The sequence below is a fragment of the Chrysemys picta genome, chromosome 2 (genome assembly GCF_011386835.1).
Source record: "Chrysemys picta bellii isolate R12L10 chromosome 2, ASM1138683v2, whole genome shotgun sequence".
In the NCBI taxonomy this organism is placed as follows: Eukaryota; Metazoa; Chordata; order Testudines; family Emydidae; genus Chrysemys; species Chrysemys picta.
In genome coordinates this window covers 45,589,272-45,611,310 of record NC_088792.1, presented here as the reverse complement: position 1 = coordinate 45,611,310, position 22,039 = coordinate 45,589,272, and the positions used below count along the sequence as shown (strand labels likewise).

Genomic DNA, 22,039 nt, shown 5'->3' with positions numbered 1-22,039 from the left:
ATAGCAATCAGAGAGACAGGGAAAGAACAAACCAGGGTCAGAAGCCAGAGTCTCAGGACTGTCATTAGGAGGGTCAGAAGCAGACAGGTGGTCTGTGTTGTTGCTCAGACAGCTCCTCATCATGGCTTCCTGGTTTTATATACTGGTATTGGCCAGTCAGTGGGCTGTGGGGTGTCACTCAGGCCCTGAAGGATGGTACTTCCTCTCGACTCTAGCTTTGCAGGGTCCTCTTCAGGATGCCTGACCTAAACCTCTAGTGGTGATGCAGAGGCATCTGCCAGAATCTCCTGAGTACCAGGCTCTAGCTTGGCAGGTTCTTACACTGAGCCCTCATCTGTAGGATAGAAGTGAGAATTTCAGCAGCCACTGCTTTGGAAAATCTATGCTTCTGTTAGATCCAGGAGTAAAACTAGTGTCATGCTACTCCAGCACCAACTCCCCTGGCTATACTGAGCTGACCAGCCCTTATTCCACTCTGCATCTCCTGCTGATTTCAGGCAGGATTATAATCATTAAGTACAAACCTTCTTTATAATATTGTCTTTCAGTAGATGGAGAAATAGCACTAAAAGGGCATTAGCTGTATTTTATCTGGCTCTGCCTAAGCACTCTATATGAGATTTGAACTTAATCACTGTTAATGTGTGGTGGAATGCCAGCTTCATTTTCCTTGGTAAAATAACCCTTGTAAGGTCAGTGATTATGAAACAAGGCTTGAGGCAGAGGATGTTTCCTAAGAATTAATGAGTATCTAGGGAACATTTAATGCCCTGAGAAACAGCTAAAGACCATTATATTTAGATGGTCATTAATCCCAAGGAAACACCTGTGTTTCAATTATTACTGCCATTGCACACCAAAGGTGATAATTAAAAAGACAATTTGTCCAAATTCTCTTTAATGTGTGATGCAGTTTCACCATGAGGGCATGTCTAGAGGAGGAATGTCCTGTACACCAGTCAGACGTCTTGAATCATCTCTCAGCATTTCATTACAGTTTATAAGCTGTGATAACTAGAAACAAGTTGATTTTTATTACAGTGGGAATAGTTGTGGTATACCAGTGCATTCCAAAGACCACAAAACAATTACACAATGATTTGCCTGCATGCACATTTCTACCCCCACAACCTGAGGCCCAAGTTTGGAAACTTTGGTAAGGAAAAGCTACAATTGCATGACTTGCTGCTGGAGTTCCTAATCATACACTGGATTTATGGCTCAAATCACCTATAACTAATTGTTGTTGTTTTATTTTAAACTGAAGATTTAGTTCATACCATCATCTCTAGCATAGTTCCAGGCAGAGAACTTCTGAAGGAGAAAGTCTGCCTGGTAGTGAGTTTATGGAAATGCAAAGGGCCACAACTTTGCTTCTCTTCATTACCTAAGAAGTGGGTGGCACTTGTCAGGGAGGGAGAAGAGCCAGGTCAGTTGGGGGAAGTGCTGATTCAACACATTTCTTCAGCAACCACTGTTGGAGGTTTCCTATAGATTCCTCCCTTGACAGAAACCCAAAGAGAGAGAAGGAGGAATTCCTCCACAGACAGAACACCTCTGACAACTGCAGCTAATGCAATGTTCAATGTCACTCCCATTAAAATGGTTATAATTTACAAAGCCCTTCTAGAGCCCTAATTATTAAAGTAGTGACGATGTGTGTTACATGTGAGGCGATATGATTGCTCTCTATAAATACAGCAGAGGGATACACTCAAAGGAGGGAGAAGAGTTATTTAAGTTAAGCACCAATATGGACACAAGACCAAATGGATGTAAAGTGGTCATCAACAAGTTTAAGATCGAAATTAGGCAAAGGTTTCTAACCATCAGAGGAGTGAAGTTCTGGAACAGCCTTTCAAGGGGAGCAGTGGGGGTAAAAATCCTAATCGGCTTCAAGATTGAGCTGGATAAATTTCAGCAGTGGGTGAGGTTCTGTGGCTGCAATGTGCAGGTGGTCAGATTAGATGATCACGATGGTCCCTTCTGACCTTAAAGTGTCTGAGTCTACATAGGCAAGAATCAGGCAACAGTGACAGGATTATGAACTAGGCAATGTAATTACAATATGGGACAAACCAGACCTTAGTCAGACAGGACTCTGAGGAAGGCCTACATTAATACACTCCAAACCATAGCAAAATACACACTTTTCAGATGTGCTCTATCAGAATGTCTCCTAGCAACAGACGTAAGTCTATTAGTACTTCATATCAATAACCACAGCTTAAAGGTGACAATAATTTCATTTCATGCTGACACCTTTCTGTGATTAATCGGGACTTGTGCTTTTTGTATGTCTCAATGCTTCTTGCTGGTTATGTCTATTTGCTTCTCTATCAGCTTTCGGTACTACTTAAGATGTGTTACACACAGGAAGTATATAAAGTGCTTCACCACAGCTTATTCCTAAGTGTTTTTCTGATCCTTCTATGTCATCTACACATATGTTGGGCTGCCATGCCTGCATTTTCCCAGCTGCTGCATGGAAGTTCCTAGTTCAGGGCAGACAGTTCTGGGTTGTTCCAGTGACATGACCGTCTGTCTCTCATCAGACAGTGGCATTACTATTAAAATGGCGACTTCTGCAAGTCAGGAATGCCTGCTGATGGGGATGAAAGGTCTCCTTTATGCCACATGTATAGCAAATGCAGTCTCTTACTTCCAGTTTCATGAGTATAATGCATTTAGGAGCTAGCTATGCTTTGCCCTTCAAAGGCCCTACATGCTGTGATGTACGGAGGACAGCAAATAAAAATAAAGTATATGGAAGTGGAAGAAGGACAACAAGGACAACATGACATGTTCCCACTGTGATGCTGGCAGACCAGGTGCCAGCTCATGCAAAGACCCTTAGGCCTCACTGAATACTGACAAATGCAGAGCTGGAAACCAGTCTGGCTCACCTGGGTATTAGTATTATTAAGTAGATATTAGAGTTATAAGAATGCGTTTAGACTTTATGAAATGCTTGCAGGATGCTGCATGTATTAATCTCACTTAACATCTATACCCTATGTTATAAGGTTATATTAAGGGTTTGCATTGTAAACCTCTGTAACTGTATAACTCAAACAGGAAAGAAGCATTAAATAATGTAAAATGCCAGCTTCCTATAGAAGGTGTTAGGTCCTGCATACAAGAAAGCCCACTGAAACCAAACGAGCCATTCTGAAACATCAAAGGACATAGACTTTGTTGATTGCTCCCCCCGACACTCTTGAAGTGGAGACATGCAAGAGGCCTTATCCCATCACCTTGAACTCTAGGGGAAGTGAATATAAATCCCTGACAAGAAGGAACTATATCTCTATGCTGCTTGAACTCTGAGGGGTGAAGATTTCTAAGCATAAGCAAGAGTTTCCTATTGCTTGGCCTGGGTTAGCCCTAAAAGACATACAGAGCTTCCACATTACAGCAGCTTCTCTTACCTTTTTGAACCTTAGGCTTGGTCTACACTATCCGCCTGATTCGGCGGGTAGAGATCGATCTTCTGGGATCGATTTATCGCGTCTCATCTGGACGCGATAGATCGATCCCAGAAGCGCTCCCTCATCGACTGCAGAACTCCTGAGAGAGAGGAGGAAGCGCTGTTGACGGGGGAGCTTGCCTGCGCCGCGTGGACCCGCAGTAAGTAAACTTAATTCGATCTAGGAAAAGTCGACTTCAGCTACGCTATTCTCGTAGCTGAAGTTGCGTTTCCTAGATTGATCCCCCGCCCCAGTGTGGACCAAGCCTTAGACTGTAACTCATGTGTGTGTACGTTTATCCGATTTAACCTTGTATTTCTTTTGCTAGTTAATAAATCTTTAGTTATTTTATTATAGGATTACTACAAGCATGGTCTTTGGTAGGGAGATCTAAGGTGCAAGTGACTGGTCCTTTGGGACTAGGAGTAACCTGAATATTGTTGTGATTTTTGGTGTAAGGGACTATCTATCTCAAAGTCAAGCTTGCGGAGGTGGCAAGGTAGACCGGAGTACCCCAGGAGGACTGTCTGTGACTCCATGTTAAGGCTATTGTAGTGCTTGAGGAGTTCACATTTGACACTTGGTTGGTGAAATTTAAGTATACTCACTGCCAGTTTGGGGTTTGTGCCCTGCTTCTTCAGAGTCTGCCCTGAGGTTGGTACTCATGCTCGTGAGCCACTTAACTTCAGACAGCTTAACACTCATCTCCAGAGATTGTGGATGCATCTCTGCTTCAGGTGTTCATGTGTGAAGGGAGGGGGGGAAGTGTGCCAGGGCAGGAGGAAGGGACAAAAGGCTCCCCTTGAAAAATGCAAAAATACAGCCTGCTAAAGTATCGGGAGTTAATCTAGCAGGAATCAACATTAATTCCCCCTCTCTGGATGGGGAGCAAGTGAGAGAAAATGGCAGCATTGCACTACAGGTACCCACACTGCCATGGAGACTGAAGTGTGAGGAGCACCGTGTAGTTTGCTGTCCTTCCACATCGTTTCCTGAAAATTGCAGGGACCTAAAGCGTTGGAAGCTGCATTTCCTGCCTTTTCTGCAGCCCCCAACATCTATCGCCCGAAGGGATCATTCAGTGGAAACTCTATGCAGTAAACTTTATGGAATTTCTGTTCTTCTTCCACCAATTTTGCAATAGCAGAACACAATATAGCCCCAAGAACCCTGCAGACTTATTCTAAATACAGGCGAACCCTGCTATTATTGTATGTTACTTCTCTCTTGAAGTATTGCTGGCACCTCCTGGAAAATACTGAAAACATTCTATGTGCTCTTTTTAAGAAAAAGTTAGGGACATTTGCATGACAAGAAGGTCTGTATAATTTACAAGTTTATGTACTTCTGATGGCTCACTTGAGGAATAAGCACCAGAAGCAGACAGACTTTTGTTTATTAACAAAAATATTTATGGTCTCTCAGGGAGTTCAGATTGAATCTGTTCTGTTTACAAGTAAACTGATGTTTTGTTCTAACTGCCAGCCCTGCACATTCACTCTGGGATCTGAAAGTCAAGCTCTGCTCTTTTTACCCAGGGCATCATCCCCTGTAATAAAGGTTCTAATGACCATGTTAGATCTTCAGTTATAAAGTTATGTGCATCCCCATTCAGTGACACCTGTTCAGTTGAATTGCCTGCAGTGGATCTGCACATGTGTAACTGACTGAAACCCAATACATTCTGTCAATAAAAAAGGAATACTGCCAGCCTACTCAGTCTTAGCTGTGTTGGTTCTGCAAGGCCAACAGGAGTAAAATGCGGTAAATACTAATGTCACTAATGGAGATAGATTTCACTGAATACACACAGAAAGAGCTGCTTGGGATTTTTTTTTTTGACAAATCACTTTTGTCAAATATATCCATATGTCAAAAGTGAAATGGCTCATAAAAGAGGATTGAGTTTGTCAAATCTCTCGACTCAAAAAAAAAAAAAAAAAAAAAAAAAAGTAAAGAAAAAAAAGTTTCAAAATTGTGAAAATGTTTTGTTCTGACACTTTCCAAACAAACATTTCTGGTTTTCAGGTTGGAAATGACTTTTCAAACTAACAAAATTATTATTCAAATGATCAAAAGTAAACATTCCGTATAACCTGAGATTCAGTTTTTTTGGTTCACAAATATTTTTTGAGATTTTGACTTCTCATCTCAATTTGAGACAGGAGAAAATTTTTAACTCCTGAAAACAGTAGGAGGACAGGAAAACCATTTTCTGCCCAACTCTAAGAGGGACTCTCTCTGTTGAGTGAGAAGTTGTATCATTTTTACAGTTACTATTGAGAGGGGAAAAAAAAACTTATTTCATCCTATAGCAAAAGTGCGGATCAAAATAAAAATGACCATGCATTCTTATTAACCATTAAACCCCTTATTAACACAAACAACCAGAGAACACACATACACACACCTGAATAAAACTGAATTCCCTCCAGTTTAAGGCACTGTTTACTGAAGGGATGGAAGTAACTGCCAACAAAGAAAGCAAGCCGAGACTCATTATTCCAAAGGAGATATACATTTCAATTCGCCACACTTCTTCCTCATTCCAAGAATTTTCCACATTTGCATGAACCTGAGGAGACAGCAAAAAAGATGGCCTTTATTTTCCAGAATATTAAATACTATTTACAAAAGCTCTTTTGATGAGTAATAGTCTCCAGTCTGAGTTTTGTAAGAAAACAGATTACAAACAAATATAAAATGTAGTCAAATATTTTAGAGATTTCTTCATGTCTTGGAGAAAAAGCTATTTGCTTCATCACTGTGGGTTCTGGGTGCATATTAGGTTGAAAGATATGTTGAAACAGTGGAAAAAGGACAGGCATTAGCTTAAAGTATTAGCTACTCCTTATTTATAGAAATTATCTCATGAAATCAGATGAGATTCTCCACATTGCGACACAAAGTACCTACTTTTTCAGGCATCAACAATTTATGTTCTACACTATAAAATGGGTGGGTCTGCAATTCTCTTTATTTTGTTGAATTTACAAATAAATTATCATTATTTCCTGCTATTGCTTCAAATCCTTGTGCTGACTCCTAAATTACTCTGTCTCTTCTGTTATTAACATAAGACATAAAAAAGATGGATGAGCTTGGACATCCTCATGACAGGAAAGAAACAATTCACTTCAACTGTCAAGTCACTTGTATACTCAATTAGATCTCACAAATTTCCAATTCCCTGGGGTCTATCAAATCTGTAATTACATGTCAGTTCTTGCAAGGGGCCACCATTGATGATGACATGTGAGATTTTTCAAATTAATATAGAAGATATGAGAACTTCTTCACAAAAGTACTAGCAGGTCCTTTGACAAGTATGTAAACCTAAACAATTAGGGTTCCTGGCTGAATTTTGTGTATGTCTGTGGGAGACAGAGCTGCACTGTAATCCCCACATCAGGGCCATGTGTGATATTGCAGGCGCTTCCCACCTAAGTCTTCAAGATTTGGCTGCCAGCTTCGGGCAGGGTAGCCTGTGCCGTGAGCGCCTCTGAACAATCAAGTAACAAAACAGCAACTTAAGATTTGCCTGTCTGTGCCTTTAAACAAAGAGTACAAACTCCCCCCATATGCAAGTGCTCTGTTGATATGCTCAAGGCAAGGCTCTGGCCGAGGTTCTGGGAGAACCTTGAGGAGGTCCTGCTCTGTCCCAGTCTTTGCTCATGAGCAAAAGGAGGCAAGCCTTCTTAATTGGCCTGCTGGGCCTTGATTGGTCAGTATTTCCTCCTAGCCCTTCTAAGCCTCTGGAGGACTGCCTTGCTGGTCACTAGTCTGAGTGGATTTTCCTTAAATGGGGAGTGTCAGACACTGAACCCTCCTGCAAGGGGAAAAGACGACCTGACAGACCCTGTCACAATGCCGGTCATAGATTCATTCATGCTCTTCAGCGGTCTTATTTTAATATTTCATGCTCACCCTTCTTTCTACACTGTTGATCCAATCCCCTTTTATTCTTTCCATTATTATGGCTTGATTTGCTTAGCTGCTGCTTCTTCCTGCCTCATCCCTTGGCTCTGCAGATTTCATATGCTGAAAGGCCAACCTGCTTTATGAAATGCTAGTGTAGAAGAAGAGGCAAACAGACACCTCACTGACAGTTTGATTAGGAAAAGCAGACCTTTCTGCCTAGGATGATTGTTTTGTCCAGGATTGTTTGGATATAAAAACTAACTGCTGTTCAGAACTCTGAGTCAATGCCTCCTGCCAATAACTGTAGAGGAACAAAGAATTTCTTGTAAACAAAATATATTTTTTTACCGCTAGTTTGAGAAGTGATACAGCATCTTCATTTTCCCTAGTAGGAACATATATTTGCTTAGGATTTTGCTGTTCTAGACGGTTGTGTAGTGTTATGGCATGCTATTAAACAGCTGGCATACCTCTACCCAAAACGGTCTGCATTTCAGTGACGCAGTGAGTGGTCCTTGTATAATATAGTTTGTATATTAATGCTGCCATCTGCAAAAACCTTTTCAACAACATACATCTACATTTATGACATACACACATCAAAACCTTTGGGACTAGAGAGATGAAAACAACTTGCTAGATGTTTTGAGCTTTCTTATGAATTATCATTCAGCCCTTACATCCCAAGATGATAGAAACTAAGAGTGCTCTTCTGATTTTACCATTGGCCTGCCTCTTCCCCACCCTCTCTAGGGTAATGTTCATGCCCGGTGGGGAATAAAAAAGGGAACAAATGCTAGACTCCCCCTACTGGAGGGACTTGATTGTGGTTGACCCCATCTGAAGCTTGCCACAAGGTAGGGGGCTCCTTGTAGCCTCTTTCCCTATTGACCAATAGGCAGTCACAATGTAGCCCCAAAGATTTTCCATTGAAAAGGTATTCAAAGACATGGATATATGTCACATAAATACAATCAAGGCATTCTGATTCTCTCTTCTGTCATTAGATAAAAAATGGTATGTTCCTTACCTGCTGATAAGCCATATTAAGAAACAAGTATCGTTCAGACCTCCTCATTGGTAAGCAGAGACTATAAGCCACGTGCACGGTAGCAAAGAAAAAACTGAGTAGTCCCAGCTGTTTCCTACATTGCAACCAACTCTCCAGCCAGGGAGGAAGTCGCCTATACTTAGTGCCATAATAAAGCTGATAAGCAGCTGCCAGGAGCCCTGATAAATACACCAGAGACAACAAAGTAATAGCAACAACTGGTAAAGTCTTGTTCACAATCTCAATGGGAATCTTGTAAAAGTCGCTCTGCTGATTTCTCACATATGGATGTATTATATCTCTGATGAAAGAATAGATGAAGAAAAAGGTGGCCAAACTAACAGCCATTACTACCGGCCCTTTCCACAACGTGAACAGCCGCAGAGGTAAGTTTTCAATCTCCCTTGCAGAAGACAATGCCCCCAAATCAATGGGAATAAAATTCAGCTGTCGGGCAAGTTCGATAACTTGATGGCGAGCTTGAACATTGTTACCGCATATAAAGACCTGATGGAAAAGTCAAATTAATTCTTTTTAGTCACAGAAATGCCTTTAAAGATGAAATCCACAATTTCAAGGCCTCCAGGCAGATGTCACAGTACAAAGATCTAAACTAGCCATTGTCACTAGCACATCAACTAAACCACAAAAATTAACCTGTGAACAATTCAGGTCAATATTGAAATATGAAAAATGATTAAACAACAAGGTAACCAAATAAAAAGACTGTACATCATCTGAGTTAATATAAACTGGTTTCAAGATGCCTGGTATTCACAACACTAAAATGTCTACAGGATTAGAATGAACTTTGGGCCAATGGCTAAAATCATGTTAAAAATGAATGAACCACTTAAATATAGAAAGTAGGGCTGTGAAGCAATTAAAAAAGTAATCTTGATTAAAAAAAATTAATCGTGATTAATCATGCTGTTAAACAATAATAGAATATCATTTATAATAATATTTTTGGATGTTTTCCACATTTTCAGATATATTGATTTCAATTACAAACACAGAATACAAAGTGTACAGTGCTCACTTTATATTTATTTTTATTATAAATATTTGCACTGTAAAAATAAAATATTGAGTGAATTGAAAAATACTATTTAAGTACTATAGTGCAATCTCTTTATCATGAAAGTTGAACTTACAAATGTAGAGTTATGTTCAAAAAATAACTGCATTCAAAAATAAAACAATGTAAAACTTTAGAGTTTACGAGTCCACTAGGTTCTACTTCTTGTTCAGCCAATCACTCAGACAAACAAGTTTGTTTACATTTGCAGGAGATAATGCTCCCTGCTTCTTGTTTACAATGCCACCTGAAAGTGAGAACACGTGTTCACATGGCACTGTTGTAGCCGACACTGCAAGATATTTACGTGCCAAATGTGCTAAAGATTCATATGTCTCCTCATGCTTCAACCACCATTCCAGGGGACATGCATCCATGCCGATGATGAGTTCTGCTCAATAACAATCCAAAGCAGTGCGAACCGACACATGTTCATTTTTATTATCTGAGTCAGATGCCACCAGCAGAAAGTTGATTTTCTTTTTTGGTGGTTCAGGTTCTGTAGTTTCCACATCAGAGTGTTGCTCTTTTAAGACTTCTGAAAACATGATCCACACCCCGTCCTTCTCAGATTTTGGAAAGCACTTCAGATTCGTAAATCTTGGGTTGAGTGCTGTAGCTATCTTTTGAAATCTCACATGGTTTTGAAATACCTTCTTTGCATTTTGTCAAATCTGCAGTGAAAGTGTTCTTAAAACGAACAACATGCTGGGTCATCATCCGAGACTGCTATAACATGAAATACTTGGAAGAACGGAAGAGGAGAAGGACCTAGGGGTCCTTGTAGACCGCAGGATGACTATGAGTCGACAGTGTGACGTGGCGGTGAAAAAAGCCAATGCTGTCTTGGGATGCATTAGGCGAGGTATATCTAGTAGGGATAAGGAGGTCCTGCTTCCGTTGTATAAGGCGCTGGTGAGACCTCATTTGGAGTACTGTGTGCAGTTCTGGTCTCCCATGTTTAAAAAAGATGAACTTAAACTGGAATGGGTGCAGAGAAGGGCCACTAGGATGATCAGAGGAATGGAAAACCTGTCGTATGAAAGGAGACTAGAGGAGCTTGGGTTGTTTAGTCTGACAAAGCGAAGGCTGAGGGGGGATATGATTGCTATCTTTAAATATATTAGAGGGATTAATACAAGGGAGGGAGATGAATTATTCCAGCTTAGTACTAACGTGGATACGAGAACGAATGGATATAAACTGGCCGTGGGGAAGTTCAGGCTTGAAATTAGACGAAGGTTTCTGACCGTTAGAGGGGTGAAATATTGGAACGGCCTTCCGAGGGAAACGGTGGGGGCGAGGGATTTGTCTGGCTTTAAGATTAAGTTAGATAAGTTTATGGAGGGAATGGTTTAATGGTAAAACATAGTTGTCAAGGAAAACCAAGCAATGGTAGGTAAATAGCATAATGGCTAAAAGGGGTCAGGATGGAGACTCTTGCCTATATGCTCGGGGTCTTACTGATCGCCATATTTGGGGTCGGGAAGGAATTTTCCTCCAGGGCAGATTGGCTGAGCCTCTGGAGGTTTTTCGCCTTCCTCCGCAGCATGGGGCAGGGATCTCTAGCAGGAGGGTCTCTGCCGATTGAGGTCACTAATAACAGGATTGGGGACTTCAGCAGCAGAGTCCAGGGAAGGGGCGGGGACGGTTTTATGGCCTGCAGCGTGCAGGGGGTCAGACCAGATGATCATAATGGTCCCTTCTGACCTTAAAGTCTATGAAAACGCGAATAAAAAAAAAACAGAGCAGGAGACATGCAATTCTCCCCGAAGGAGTTCAGTCACAAATTTAATTAACACATTATTTTTTTAACGAGTGCCATCGGCATGGAAGCATGTCCCTGGAATGGTGGCCAAAGCATAGGAATGTTTAGCATATCTGGCACGTAAATTCCTCACAATGCCGGCTACAAAAGTGCCATTCAAATGTCTGTTCTCACTTTCAGGTAACATTGTAAATAAGAAACAGGAAGCATTATCTAACATAAATGTTAACAAACTTGTTTCTCTTAGTGATTGGCTGCGCAAGAAGTAGGACTGAGTGGACTTGTAGGCTCTAAAGTTTTACATTGTTTTGGTTTTGAATGCAGTTATGTAACAAAAAAACCCTACATTTGTAAGTTGCATTTTCACGATAGAGATTTCACTACGGTACTTGTATGAAATGAATTGAAAAATATTACTACTTTTATCATTTTTAGAGGTCAAATATTTGTAATACAAATAATAAAGTGAGCACTGTACACTTTGTATTTTGTGTTGTAACTGAAATCAATGTTTGAAAATGTAGAAAAACATCCAAAATATTTAATAAATTTCAATTGGTATTCTATTGTTTAACAGTGTGATTAAAATTGCAATTAATTGCGATTAATTTTTTTAACCATGATTAATTTTTTGAGTTAATTGCATGAGTTAACCGTGATTAATTGACAGCCCTAATAGAAAACTTGCCCAATGGACCAGGACAGCTACAACAACAACAAAAAACAAAAGCAGGAACCCCACCTGACCTCTGTTTTTTAACTAATCATAGTTTGTACAACAATTTGAGCTGCATTTGACAGCTCAGGTTCCGAAAAAAGTAGAGATGGCTTAGCAGAATGTTAAAGGGGAATAAAAAGACGCAAGATCCAAGGGATACTTCATTATACTTAAAAAAAAAAAAAGTGCTATTACACAATTTAAACAAAGTGCTAGATCTTGCTCCTTTTTTACCTACAGTCATATAGTTTGCTCATCACCATGGCATCTGATCATCTTTTTAACCTACTGATGATCAGCTTTGAGTTCAACCTTGACTGAGGTCTAATAAAATAACGACATACAGCACAGTTCCACTTTAAAAAGTGGCTCTGTAAAAATGATGTATGTGAGGGGGGGTCCCATTTTTTTTATATATGAGTCCATATCAATTTACTCAGTTTAAAAATAAATAGATGGTTGTTTTCTAAATGCCAGATTTGGAAACTCATCCTTGGCTCTGGGAGCCATGCTAGGTTAGTTACTTCTCATGTTGCACCATAACCAGCAAAGGTTCCAAGGACTAGATTTTTGCCCCTGCTTATAAAATCACCTTTTCACTACTCCAGCAGTGCAAAGAAAACTTAAAGCGGCTTTAACGAGCAGCTGAACCCCTATCTGCTCCTCCACTTTGCGCAGGAGGCACTCTGGGGAGACAATTTAGGGATGGAGCTTGAGCATGAGGGGCTCTTGAGATCCTGTGCTAGTGGAAAGGTCCCTAAGGTTGGGGAAGGACTAAAGGTAGGTTTGAGCTGCCTTTGCCTTCCTCCTTTACTTCAACTGTGTGAGCTCAGGGCAGTTGAAGACCTAGGCCTACAAAACAAATTATGCCTTTAATTACATCCAAGCTGCCATCTTGAAAGTAAATTGTTTTAAATTAGATCATTCATTTATTTCCCACAATTTCTCTTGCTACAGTTGATACCATCACTAACAGCTAAAGTAGAGCACTGCAGGAAACGCAGCTTCTAGCCTTGTTTAGATGTTAGGCGGGGCGAAAGTAACTTAAGGGATTTACCGGTATGCTGGGCCGGGGTCCTCAGCAAGGCTCAACCAGAAGGAGCGGGGCCTTTAAATCCCTGGGCCCTTTAAATCGCCACCAGAGCCCCATTGTAGCAGTAGCAGTGGCCAGGAGCCCCAAGGCTCTGGCAGCAGGGCTTTGGCGGCAATTTAAAGGGCCAGGTGCTTTGGCAGCTGCCGGGAGCCCAGGGCCCTTTTAAATTGCCAGCCCAGGGAAGCTGCCCCCTGCCGGGACGATCGGCTGTGTACAGGCTCCTGCCGGTATGTCCTACCACACCATACTAGCTTACTTTCACCTCTGGTGTTAGGGAAAAAATTACAAAAATAATGTTTTTGGAAAAAGACAGTAAGTGTTGGTTCTGACAGCTGATACCAGGGAGTTGCTGTTATTACAGTTACTGCGTTTTCATTCTGCACACACACTAAATGAACTCAAACACAAAGCATACCTGTCTGCTGGCATCCTTTGGTCCTAACTGCAGTGCCCAGGCTGAGATGACATTAAATCCTTTGACAATCAGCGAATCTGGGAACAGGGAGGCCAAATACTCTGCATTGGATTCTGGATACTGATTCACCCTCATATTGTTGCTAACATCTACAAGGATTTTACCTATAAGTAAATGCTTGAGGTCCCACAAAGAGGCATAATGTTCTCTGTGTATGGCGACAAAAATGATGTTAGTTTTTGCTACAGCATCTTCATGGTGAGTAACATCAACCACATGTGGGAAGAACTCAGCAGCAAATTTAGGGTTTCTGCTTCCTACGACCACATGATATCCACATTTTATAAGTCTAATGGTCAGGGACTTGGCAAAGTCTCCACTTCCAAATATCCCTATTGTGATCTTACTGGCATCCTTGATACCATTAACACCATTTGGTAAGAAGATTTCATTGAGGTTCTTAGGACTTCCCATCATAGAGATTGATTCCATATTTTCAAGACACCAAGCTTACAATGATTTCCTTTAAAAGAAAACAAAAAGAAAATATGCAGCATTATACATTTTTACAAGACACTAGAGTAATCAAAACACACTCTAAAGCAAATTTGGTGGGTCTAATTTAACCTATTTACTCTTCTTTATAAAGTATGCACTAATCACTTTTAATCTGTATAGTGACAGTGATACAATCCGAAATACAAATGTTTTAAGCAGTTAAGTAATATGGTTGCATACATAAATAACAATGGAGAGAAAAGAAGAAAGAAATTAAAAAGTACAGGCAAGAGAGTAAAAATGTATTTTCAAATGTATTTGAAATAAGATGCAGAGTCAATGCAGAAAAGATGTGAATGCTGTTCCAGATAGGAAAAAAAATGTAGGGGAGAAGGCTTTGGGGCTAACACCTATGAGATTTAGTGGAGAGCGCAAGGAGGCCAGTGCTTAATGATCAAAGGGAGATTTCACATATGAATGAGAGACAATGGGCTATATTCTGTTCTTGATTACACATCATGATCTAGGTTACTCTGGGGTAAATTCCAAGGAATTCTGTTGACTCCCCCACTGAAAAATCAGGCACCTAAATATGGCTTCAAGTTCCTGATTTTGGGGGATACAAGTTTGAAAATCAGAGGGGTAGCCATGTTAGTCTGGATCTGTAAAAGCAGCAAAGAGTCCTGTGGCACCTTATAGACTAACAGACTTATTCGAGCATGAGCTTTCATGCATCCGATGAAGTGGGTATTCACCCACGAAAGCTCATGCTCCAATACGTCTGTTAGTCTATAAGGTGCCACAGGACTCTTTGCTGCTTTTACAAGTTTGAAAATGCTGACCTTAATCACTCTGTACCCTTTGTAGAATTAGGATGATAACTCTTTCTGGGATCACTATCGTGAGAGCTATGTACAAAAACTTTGTGGAAGTATATTATTATCAGGGGCGGCTCCAGGCACCATTGCACCAAGCACGTGCCTGGGGCGGCAAGCCGCAGGGGGCGGCCTGCCGGTCGCCATGAGGGTGACAGTCAAGCTGCCTTCGGCGGCATGCCTGTGGGAGGTCCGCTGGTCCCACGGCCTCGGCGGCAATTCGGCGGTGGGTACGCCGAAGGCGCGGGACTGGCGGACCTCCCGCAGGCATGCCGCCGAAGGCTGCCTCACTGCCGTGCTTGGGGCGGCAAAATACATAGAGCCGCCCCTGGTTATTATTACAGTTGTTACATGTGTTGACTTGTCATGATGAAATCTCACAGTAGCATTCATGACTGTACTACTGGAGCAATCAGGGGACCTAATGTAGCCTATTTGTAAGACAAGAGACAAACAATTAAATAGCCTGGAAGCCTAATATGTCTCTCTATTTCTTTTTCCACTGTGCAAGACAAATAGTTATTATTGGTATTATCACAGCATCTAGGAGCCCTAGTTATGGACCAGGACCCCATTGGGCTAGGTGCTATCCAAACACAGAACAAAGACAGCCCCTGCCACAAAGAGCTTACAGTCTAAGACTTTTCTAAAGAAGAATGAAATCTAGCTAATGAATCTAAATGCAACAACTCAGTTTAGGCAAGTTTTACTTTCTGAAGCCAGTGTCTTACAACCCTATATCCAAATAAAATATCTGCAAAATCATTCTTGGTCCTGGGTGCATGCCAAGCTAAGAATTGCGAAACAGTATTGTTGTTCAATCTATCACATCTAGTTGTACGACAATCCAGGCACAATATCATATCACTTACACCCTTCAAATCTAACAAAAAAAGAAACAACCTCTTACTAACTAATGCTATTTTACTTACCCTGAATGAGAAGGCTGGCCAAAGGATTCAACATTACAGCTCTATGTATTACCCTTTCACTCAGCACTGTAACAATGGAAGAAACATTGAAGCAGGGTTACATTGGCTCTCAACATCATGTTTTGGCCTGATCTTTCAGAGATGATGAGTGTCAGGTGACAATGGGAAAAAAAACACAATCATTTTCTTCTAACCCTGAACAAGAAACTTGAGTAGAATGAGGAAAACAGTATTGTCCCTAAAGCTTCTATCTTACCTTCAGTGTAGAACTTCTGCCTAGAGCAGTGATACTCAGACTGAGGCTTGGGAGCCACAAGTGTCTCTTTAATGTGTCTCCTGCAGCTTTTTGCAGCACATATGAAATTATGTAAGATGTAATTATTAACCAATTTAAGGTATTAACCAATCAGGATGCTTTTACTATGTTGTTAACCAATTATAGTTGATAAAATAATAATAATTGGTGAAAATTATATGTATATATAGTAAATGAAACAGTGAATTCACACTACGGTGGGTCTTTGGTAATGTTGATTGCTAATTTGGCTCCTGAACCACTGAGGTCTGAGTATCACTGACGTAGAGCATTCACAAACCTCCCTCTACCTAGCTGTTACAGATTTAAAGAAACAGTACACATCTTACCTTCCCCCCCCCCCCCATGAGCAATCTTTAACAAGAATATTTAACAGCAAATAATAACATATTTAGACAAAACACCAACTTCTCTACTCATCCAGATCCGAAAATCTTTTGGACTTGAAGAGGGTATTGTCCAGTTGAATTCACTTGAATAATCTCTCAGTTTTATATCCTTTTAGCAGGGCCCCTAAGGACAAACATTTCCCTACAAAATTAACTATGTCACTCTGATATGTGGACCCAAAAAACGTTGAGGTGGATTCACTACAGTGCCTGACATGAAGATTGCCCTATGGTCAGGAGAACTAACACATGGGCATTTTGCTAAAGAATTCTCTTAGCCATTTGCAAAAAGAATGAGGAGTACTTGTGGCACCTTGAGGACTAACAAATTTATTTGGGCATAAGCTTTCGTGGGCTAAAACCCACTTCATCGGATGCATGCAGTAGAAAATACAGTAGGAAGACACACACACACATACACACACACACACCATGAAAAAATGGGTGTTGCCAAGTGGGTTTTAGCCCACGAAAGCTTACGCTCAAATAAATTTGTTAGTCCCCACGGTGCCACAAGTACTCCTCGTTCTTTTTGCGGATACAGACTAACACAGCTACCACTCTGAAACCCTTAGCTATTTGTACTTCATCTCCCCACCAGTCTATTCTCTTGTGGGAAATGGGGGCTGGAAGTTATACTGTACACATAAAAATGGAATGGACTACTTTTTTTGGAATGCCCAAATGAGAATGGACACTTTTTAACATTTCACTCTGAGATTGTACCTTCTATGATGGGAAGAATATACCTTTCTACCTTATTGCTGCATTGACCTTCTTAGGTCTATGCAGATATAGTTATGCCCGTTTCCTTCCAAAAAGGCACCATATGAGCACACCATTGTCAGTTCAGGATTGTGCTCCATTACACTATCCTTCCCCATCCTAACTGGTTCTTTCACCGCATTAGGAAGCAGCAGTATGGGCAAGGTCTAGACTGTTCTAATGAAAGAGGGGACCATAACTCTTTTTTAAAGAGGTTCCACACTAGTTATCATTTAAGCAGGCCTTTTTCACCTAATACTGTTCCAGCTTCCTCTATGTGGTATAGAAGGTCCATCTCAATAGCTGTGGTTTGGTCTATGGTTACTACTTGTGGTGACTCCATTAATGACAAAGGGAACATTCAAACAGACCATTCAAAGGCATCCTTGCCTTTGTAGCTATATATATATTGAACTGACTCAACTGTCCCTGTAGGCTACTGAGCAATACCTGCGACAGCTTCATTTTAGTGCATCTCCTTCAAGCCTATGCACCTGAGTCAATTTTAAATTTAACGACAGTATTGAAAATCTTGAGTGAACAATCCAAGACAATTGTTATGCTGAGAAGTGCTGGTGACTGCCTGGATCACAAACATCATTGAGACTGATGGGTGTGAACACATCTCCGCTTTCCATGCTCCCCTCACTTTGACTGCAGCTATAGTAGCAGGTAGCACAAGTAGAGGCAAATGCCCATCCGGCCCTAGCTGGGAGCTGTGAAAGGACATGCAGTGATGGCTTCTCTGCAAGACAACTTGCCCATTCTACTTTCATTCCCATAGACACATATACTCTTCGGTAGCAAAACCACCATGGGACAAAACCCTGTGCTCCTGAGACCCCTGGTGAGTGGGAGAATGGAAATAAGGATGTGGAAAAAAGCCAGATAATTAAGGAAAGTATTAGGAAGCACCAAGGATCAAGTAATTAGGATGGGACTGAAAAATGCTGGATCAAGAGATGCAGGTGACTGCATTGCAACTAGCATTTGGGAGGAGAGGATATTGGTGGCTGAATTGCATTGCAAACTAAGGAAGATTATCTTTGTGAAAACCCATTATTAACATAGAAGCAGCACTTCACTGAAATTTTGATCCAACATTGTCTGCTTTTGGAGTGCTCTGGGACGTTGTTGTGTAAGGTTAAGGCATATGTCACAAATCAAGTACTCAACAGATGTGATGTCAAGATTGCTGTCTTCAGAGATTCCACCACCAGCTGCTTTGACAATTACAGATTGGAAGACAGCATGGAAAAAAACAGACTGACATATCGTTAAGGCAATGTTGTGGAGTACAAAGTATTAAGATACTCATTAAGCTAAGGTTATGGCATCCAGTAATAATTTACAAGGAATATTTCATCCACAGCTACATTCCTTGAGCTAGATTCAGACTAACATGGCTGCTACTCTGAAACCATTCCTTGAGCTGTTTTCTTGGGTGCTACCAATAAGCGATAGGATCAAGAGTGTCTGATGGCTTTAGGGAGCTCCCATAGCTGTTATACAAGTAGAATTCCACAAAATTAACTAGCATTCAAAATCATCCATACATAATAATGGTTTCCTGTTTTCAGCAGCACTGGCAGAATTGGGAAGACAGCCAGATGGATCTTTATATGGAATTTTTAAAAATAAAATGTGTAGTCACTCAAGAGAAAGTACCAGGGGGTAGCTGTGTTAGTCTGTAACCACAAAAACAACAAGGAGTCTGGTGGCACCTTAAAGCCTAACAGATTTATTTGGGCATAAGCTTTCGTGGGTACAAAGCCCACTTCTTCAGATACATGGAGTGAAAATTACAGACGTAGACATTATTATACTGACACATGAAGAGAAGGGAGTTACCTCACAAGTGGAGAACCAGTGCTGACAGAGCCAATACAATCAGGAGAAAGTAAATACATATCTCATGCTTCACCTAATAATATTTCACTGTCATAATTCACCTGTGGAGATTAGGAAGGAAGGAATCTCTCTACACTGCACAACTAGCCAGCTAAGTGTCTTAAATATAGAATTTTTGGTTGGTTAGTTTTTGGTTCATTTGGGGTCTTATGTTTGTGTTGGGCAAGGCGCTATGTGCCAGACTTAATGGACTAATGATATGGTTTGGCATGGTAAATTCTAAATCCCTGTTTACAGATCATTTGATAGTTAACAGGATACTATCAAATAAATATTTTATTCTGCTACTCTACTGAAGCTGATAAGGGTTGGTTCAGCCAGGGAGACACTGACTGACTGACTTTACAGGGGAAAAAGAGAAACCGGTTATACACAAAGTGTTGTCAAATGGACAAAGTACACAAACTAAAAAAGTGAAAAATATTTGTTTTTTGCCAACTTATTTCACTTATAGTTATCTTGAGAGTTACTTTTTACTACGGATAATACAAATGTTTCAGTCAGAAATATGCTTTTCAAGGTGATGGTTTCCTTTTTAATTTTCCTCTTGTAGCTTCTAGGAACGTGTAGAAAGAAAGAAACACAAAAGGATGAAAAGTAGAGAGACAGAAATAAGGGGAAAGAGAAGAAAAAATAAAAAATACAGAGCAATAGAAACATAGAAAAATGAGACAGAATGTCAAAAACTGAAAGGCAAAAATGAGAAAGAGAAAAGCTCCTAGTCAATGAACCTGTTTTTAAGTAAAGTAATTAATTAAAACACCTTCTCTAACAATTAAGTCCTTTCATCTTAAAAGAATCCACAGTGGTTTCCCAGCCTGCACATAGACAACTGCGCCAAAGTCTGTTCTCAGTTACACTGGTGTAATGTGAAAGGCAATGTGGCATAGAGGCTGGGGAACTAGGCTGGGATCCAGGAAACCTATGTCTACGCTATAGGGGCTGCACCAGCATAGCTATGGTGCAATTAATATGGTGGCATAAACCCGTAGCGTAGACACATCCTACACCAATAGAAGAGGTTTTTCTGTCGCTGTAGGTACACCCTCTCCCTGAGTGATGTTAGCTAGGTCAATGGAAGCATTCTTCCATCAACCTAACTACTACACTGGGATTATGTTGGCACAGCGATGATGTTCGGGGGGAGTGGATTTTTCACATCCCTGAGCAACGTAACTATGTTGACCTCATTTTTATGTGTAGGCCAGCCCTAGATTCTATTCCTGCCTCTGCCGTTGATCTACTGTAGGACCTTGGACAAGTCACTTCTCTATTTAGGTCACTCCCCTCTCCCATGCTTTGTCTCTTTAGATTGTAAACTCTTTGGGGACAGGGACTGTCTCTCACTATTCATCTGTACAGTGCCTAGCACAATGGGGGCCCTGATCTTGGTTGGGGCCTCTAGCTTCTACCATAATAAGTCAGTGAAGAAATGACTGATGTGCAACAGAGCAGAATTTGGCCTGGTACCTACCTTCTCAGGGGACATTTCCCAACACACCAAAGTCACTTACCAGCCGGAGTCCCACTGACAAGAGCTGACACTGAAAGTGACTTTGGGGTGCTTTTCAAAATGTGACCTGCCCATGATAACATGCACTGGGTCCAGTTCCGGGCTGACTTTACACCCTGCGTGCCCCACTGAACTGCAGGGTGTGCGTGCAAAAAGAGGCTGACGATCAGTGCAGAATGCGCCCCCCTAGCCGTTTCTTCGGGGGTGGGGGGACAAGCTACAGCAGGCCTGGCAGGGCGCTGCTGTGCTGAAGGGTTGCTGAAAGCCAGTCGCTGGGCTGAAGCCCCCAGCAGCGCAGGTCTGTGGCGCTGCCCTCCCGGCGCTTGCTCTGCCCAGCCCGGGATGCTCCCGGCCCGACGATGGAGAGGAGAGGGGGCACTGGATGAATGGGGCCGCAGGGCTCTGGCCCACGGTGGGGCTGGGAGGACAAGGCTCGCCCGAAGACCCCCCTCTCCCCCGTGCAGCCCACCGCGGAGACGTGCGCGGGGGGATGCATCCTCCCGCCCAGCCCGGGACCCGCTCACCTCCCGGGACAAGCCTCCCGCAGCAGCCGCGCCGCGTCTCTCTCCGGACTCCGGTCCCCAGCCCTGGAGGGAGGCGCCTCTCCCGCTCCTCCAGCCCGCCCCCTGCGGCCGGGCCCGTGCTCACCACAGGCCGGCCCGGCCCCGGCCCCGGCTCCGGCTCCTTCCTACAGCCGCCGCGACAGGCAGAGGGCGGGGGGCGGCTGCGGAGTGACACGGAGCGATGGGGCCGTGTGTGTGCAGGGAGGCCAAGGGGGCTGCAGCAGCCGCCGCTGGCCGGACTTCAGCCCTCCCTCTCCGCCGGAGCGGTGACTCCTCCTGAGCCCAAACCCCTTGTGGTCTGTAAGCCTGGAGCCCTTCCTCAGCCGCGGAGACCCGGCTAATGCAGAGGACGGACATCCGAGACCCCGGGCCCAGAGAGCCCCGCTCACCGTCAGAGGCTGGTCACTGGGCTGTCTGTGACTCGAAACCCCCCTCCTACTCGGCCCTGCATTTAGGCCCCCCAGGAAGCGGCTTTTGCCTTGATTTGTCTTTAATAGGAGCCGGTTTGACACACCGGCCTCTAGTTACTAGTTTCAAAAATGCAGCTTCTTTACCGATTTCAGAGTAGCAGCTGTGTTAGTCTGTATCCACAAAAAGAACAGGAGTACTTGTGGCACCTTAGAGACTAACAAATTTATTAGAGCATAAGCTTTCGTGGGCTACAGCCCACTTCTTCAGATGCATAGAATGGAACATATATTGAGGAGATATATATACACACATACAGAGAGCATGAACAGGTGGGAGTTGTCTTACCAAC

General features: G+C 42.2%; 1 protein-coding gene across 6 annotated transcripts in view; it reads right to left on the bottom strand.

Annotated features, from left to right (window-relative positions):
* STEAP2 (STEAP2 metalloreductase) overlaps positions 1-21,783 on the bottom strand; it is a 32,905-nt gene extending 11,122 nt beyond the window's left edge. For 2 of the 6 annotated variants that reach the window (XM_008169487.4, XM_042861285.2), the window contains exons 1-5: positions 21,241-21,662; positions 15,823-15,888; positions 13,518-14,040; positions 8,422-8,949; positions 5,881-6,045 (exon numbers count right to left, since the gene is read on the bottom strand). In XM_008169487.4, the coding sequence (XP_008167709.2) occupies positions 5,881-6,045; positions 8,422-8,949; positions 13,518-14,009 (1,185 nt within the window). In that variant the 5' untranslated portion in view covers positions 14,010-14,040; positions 15,823-15,888; positions 21,241-21,662. The other 4 variants (XM_024106424.3, XM_065583040.1, XM_065583043.1 and 1 more) reach the window with 4 other exon arrangements.
* Between the last annotated feature and the right edge of the window lie 256 nt (positions 21,784-22,039).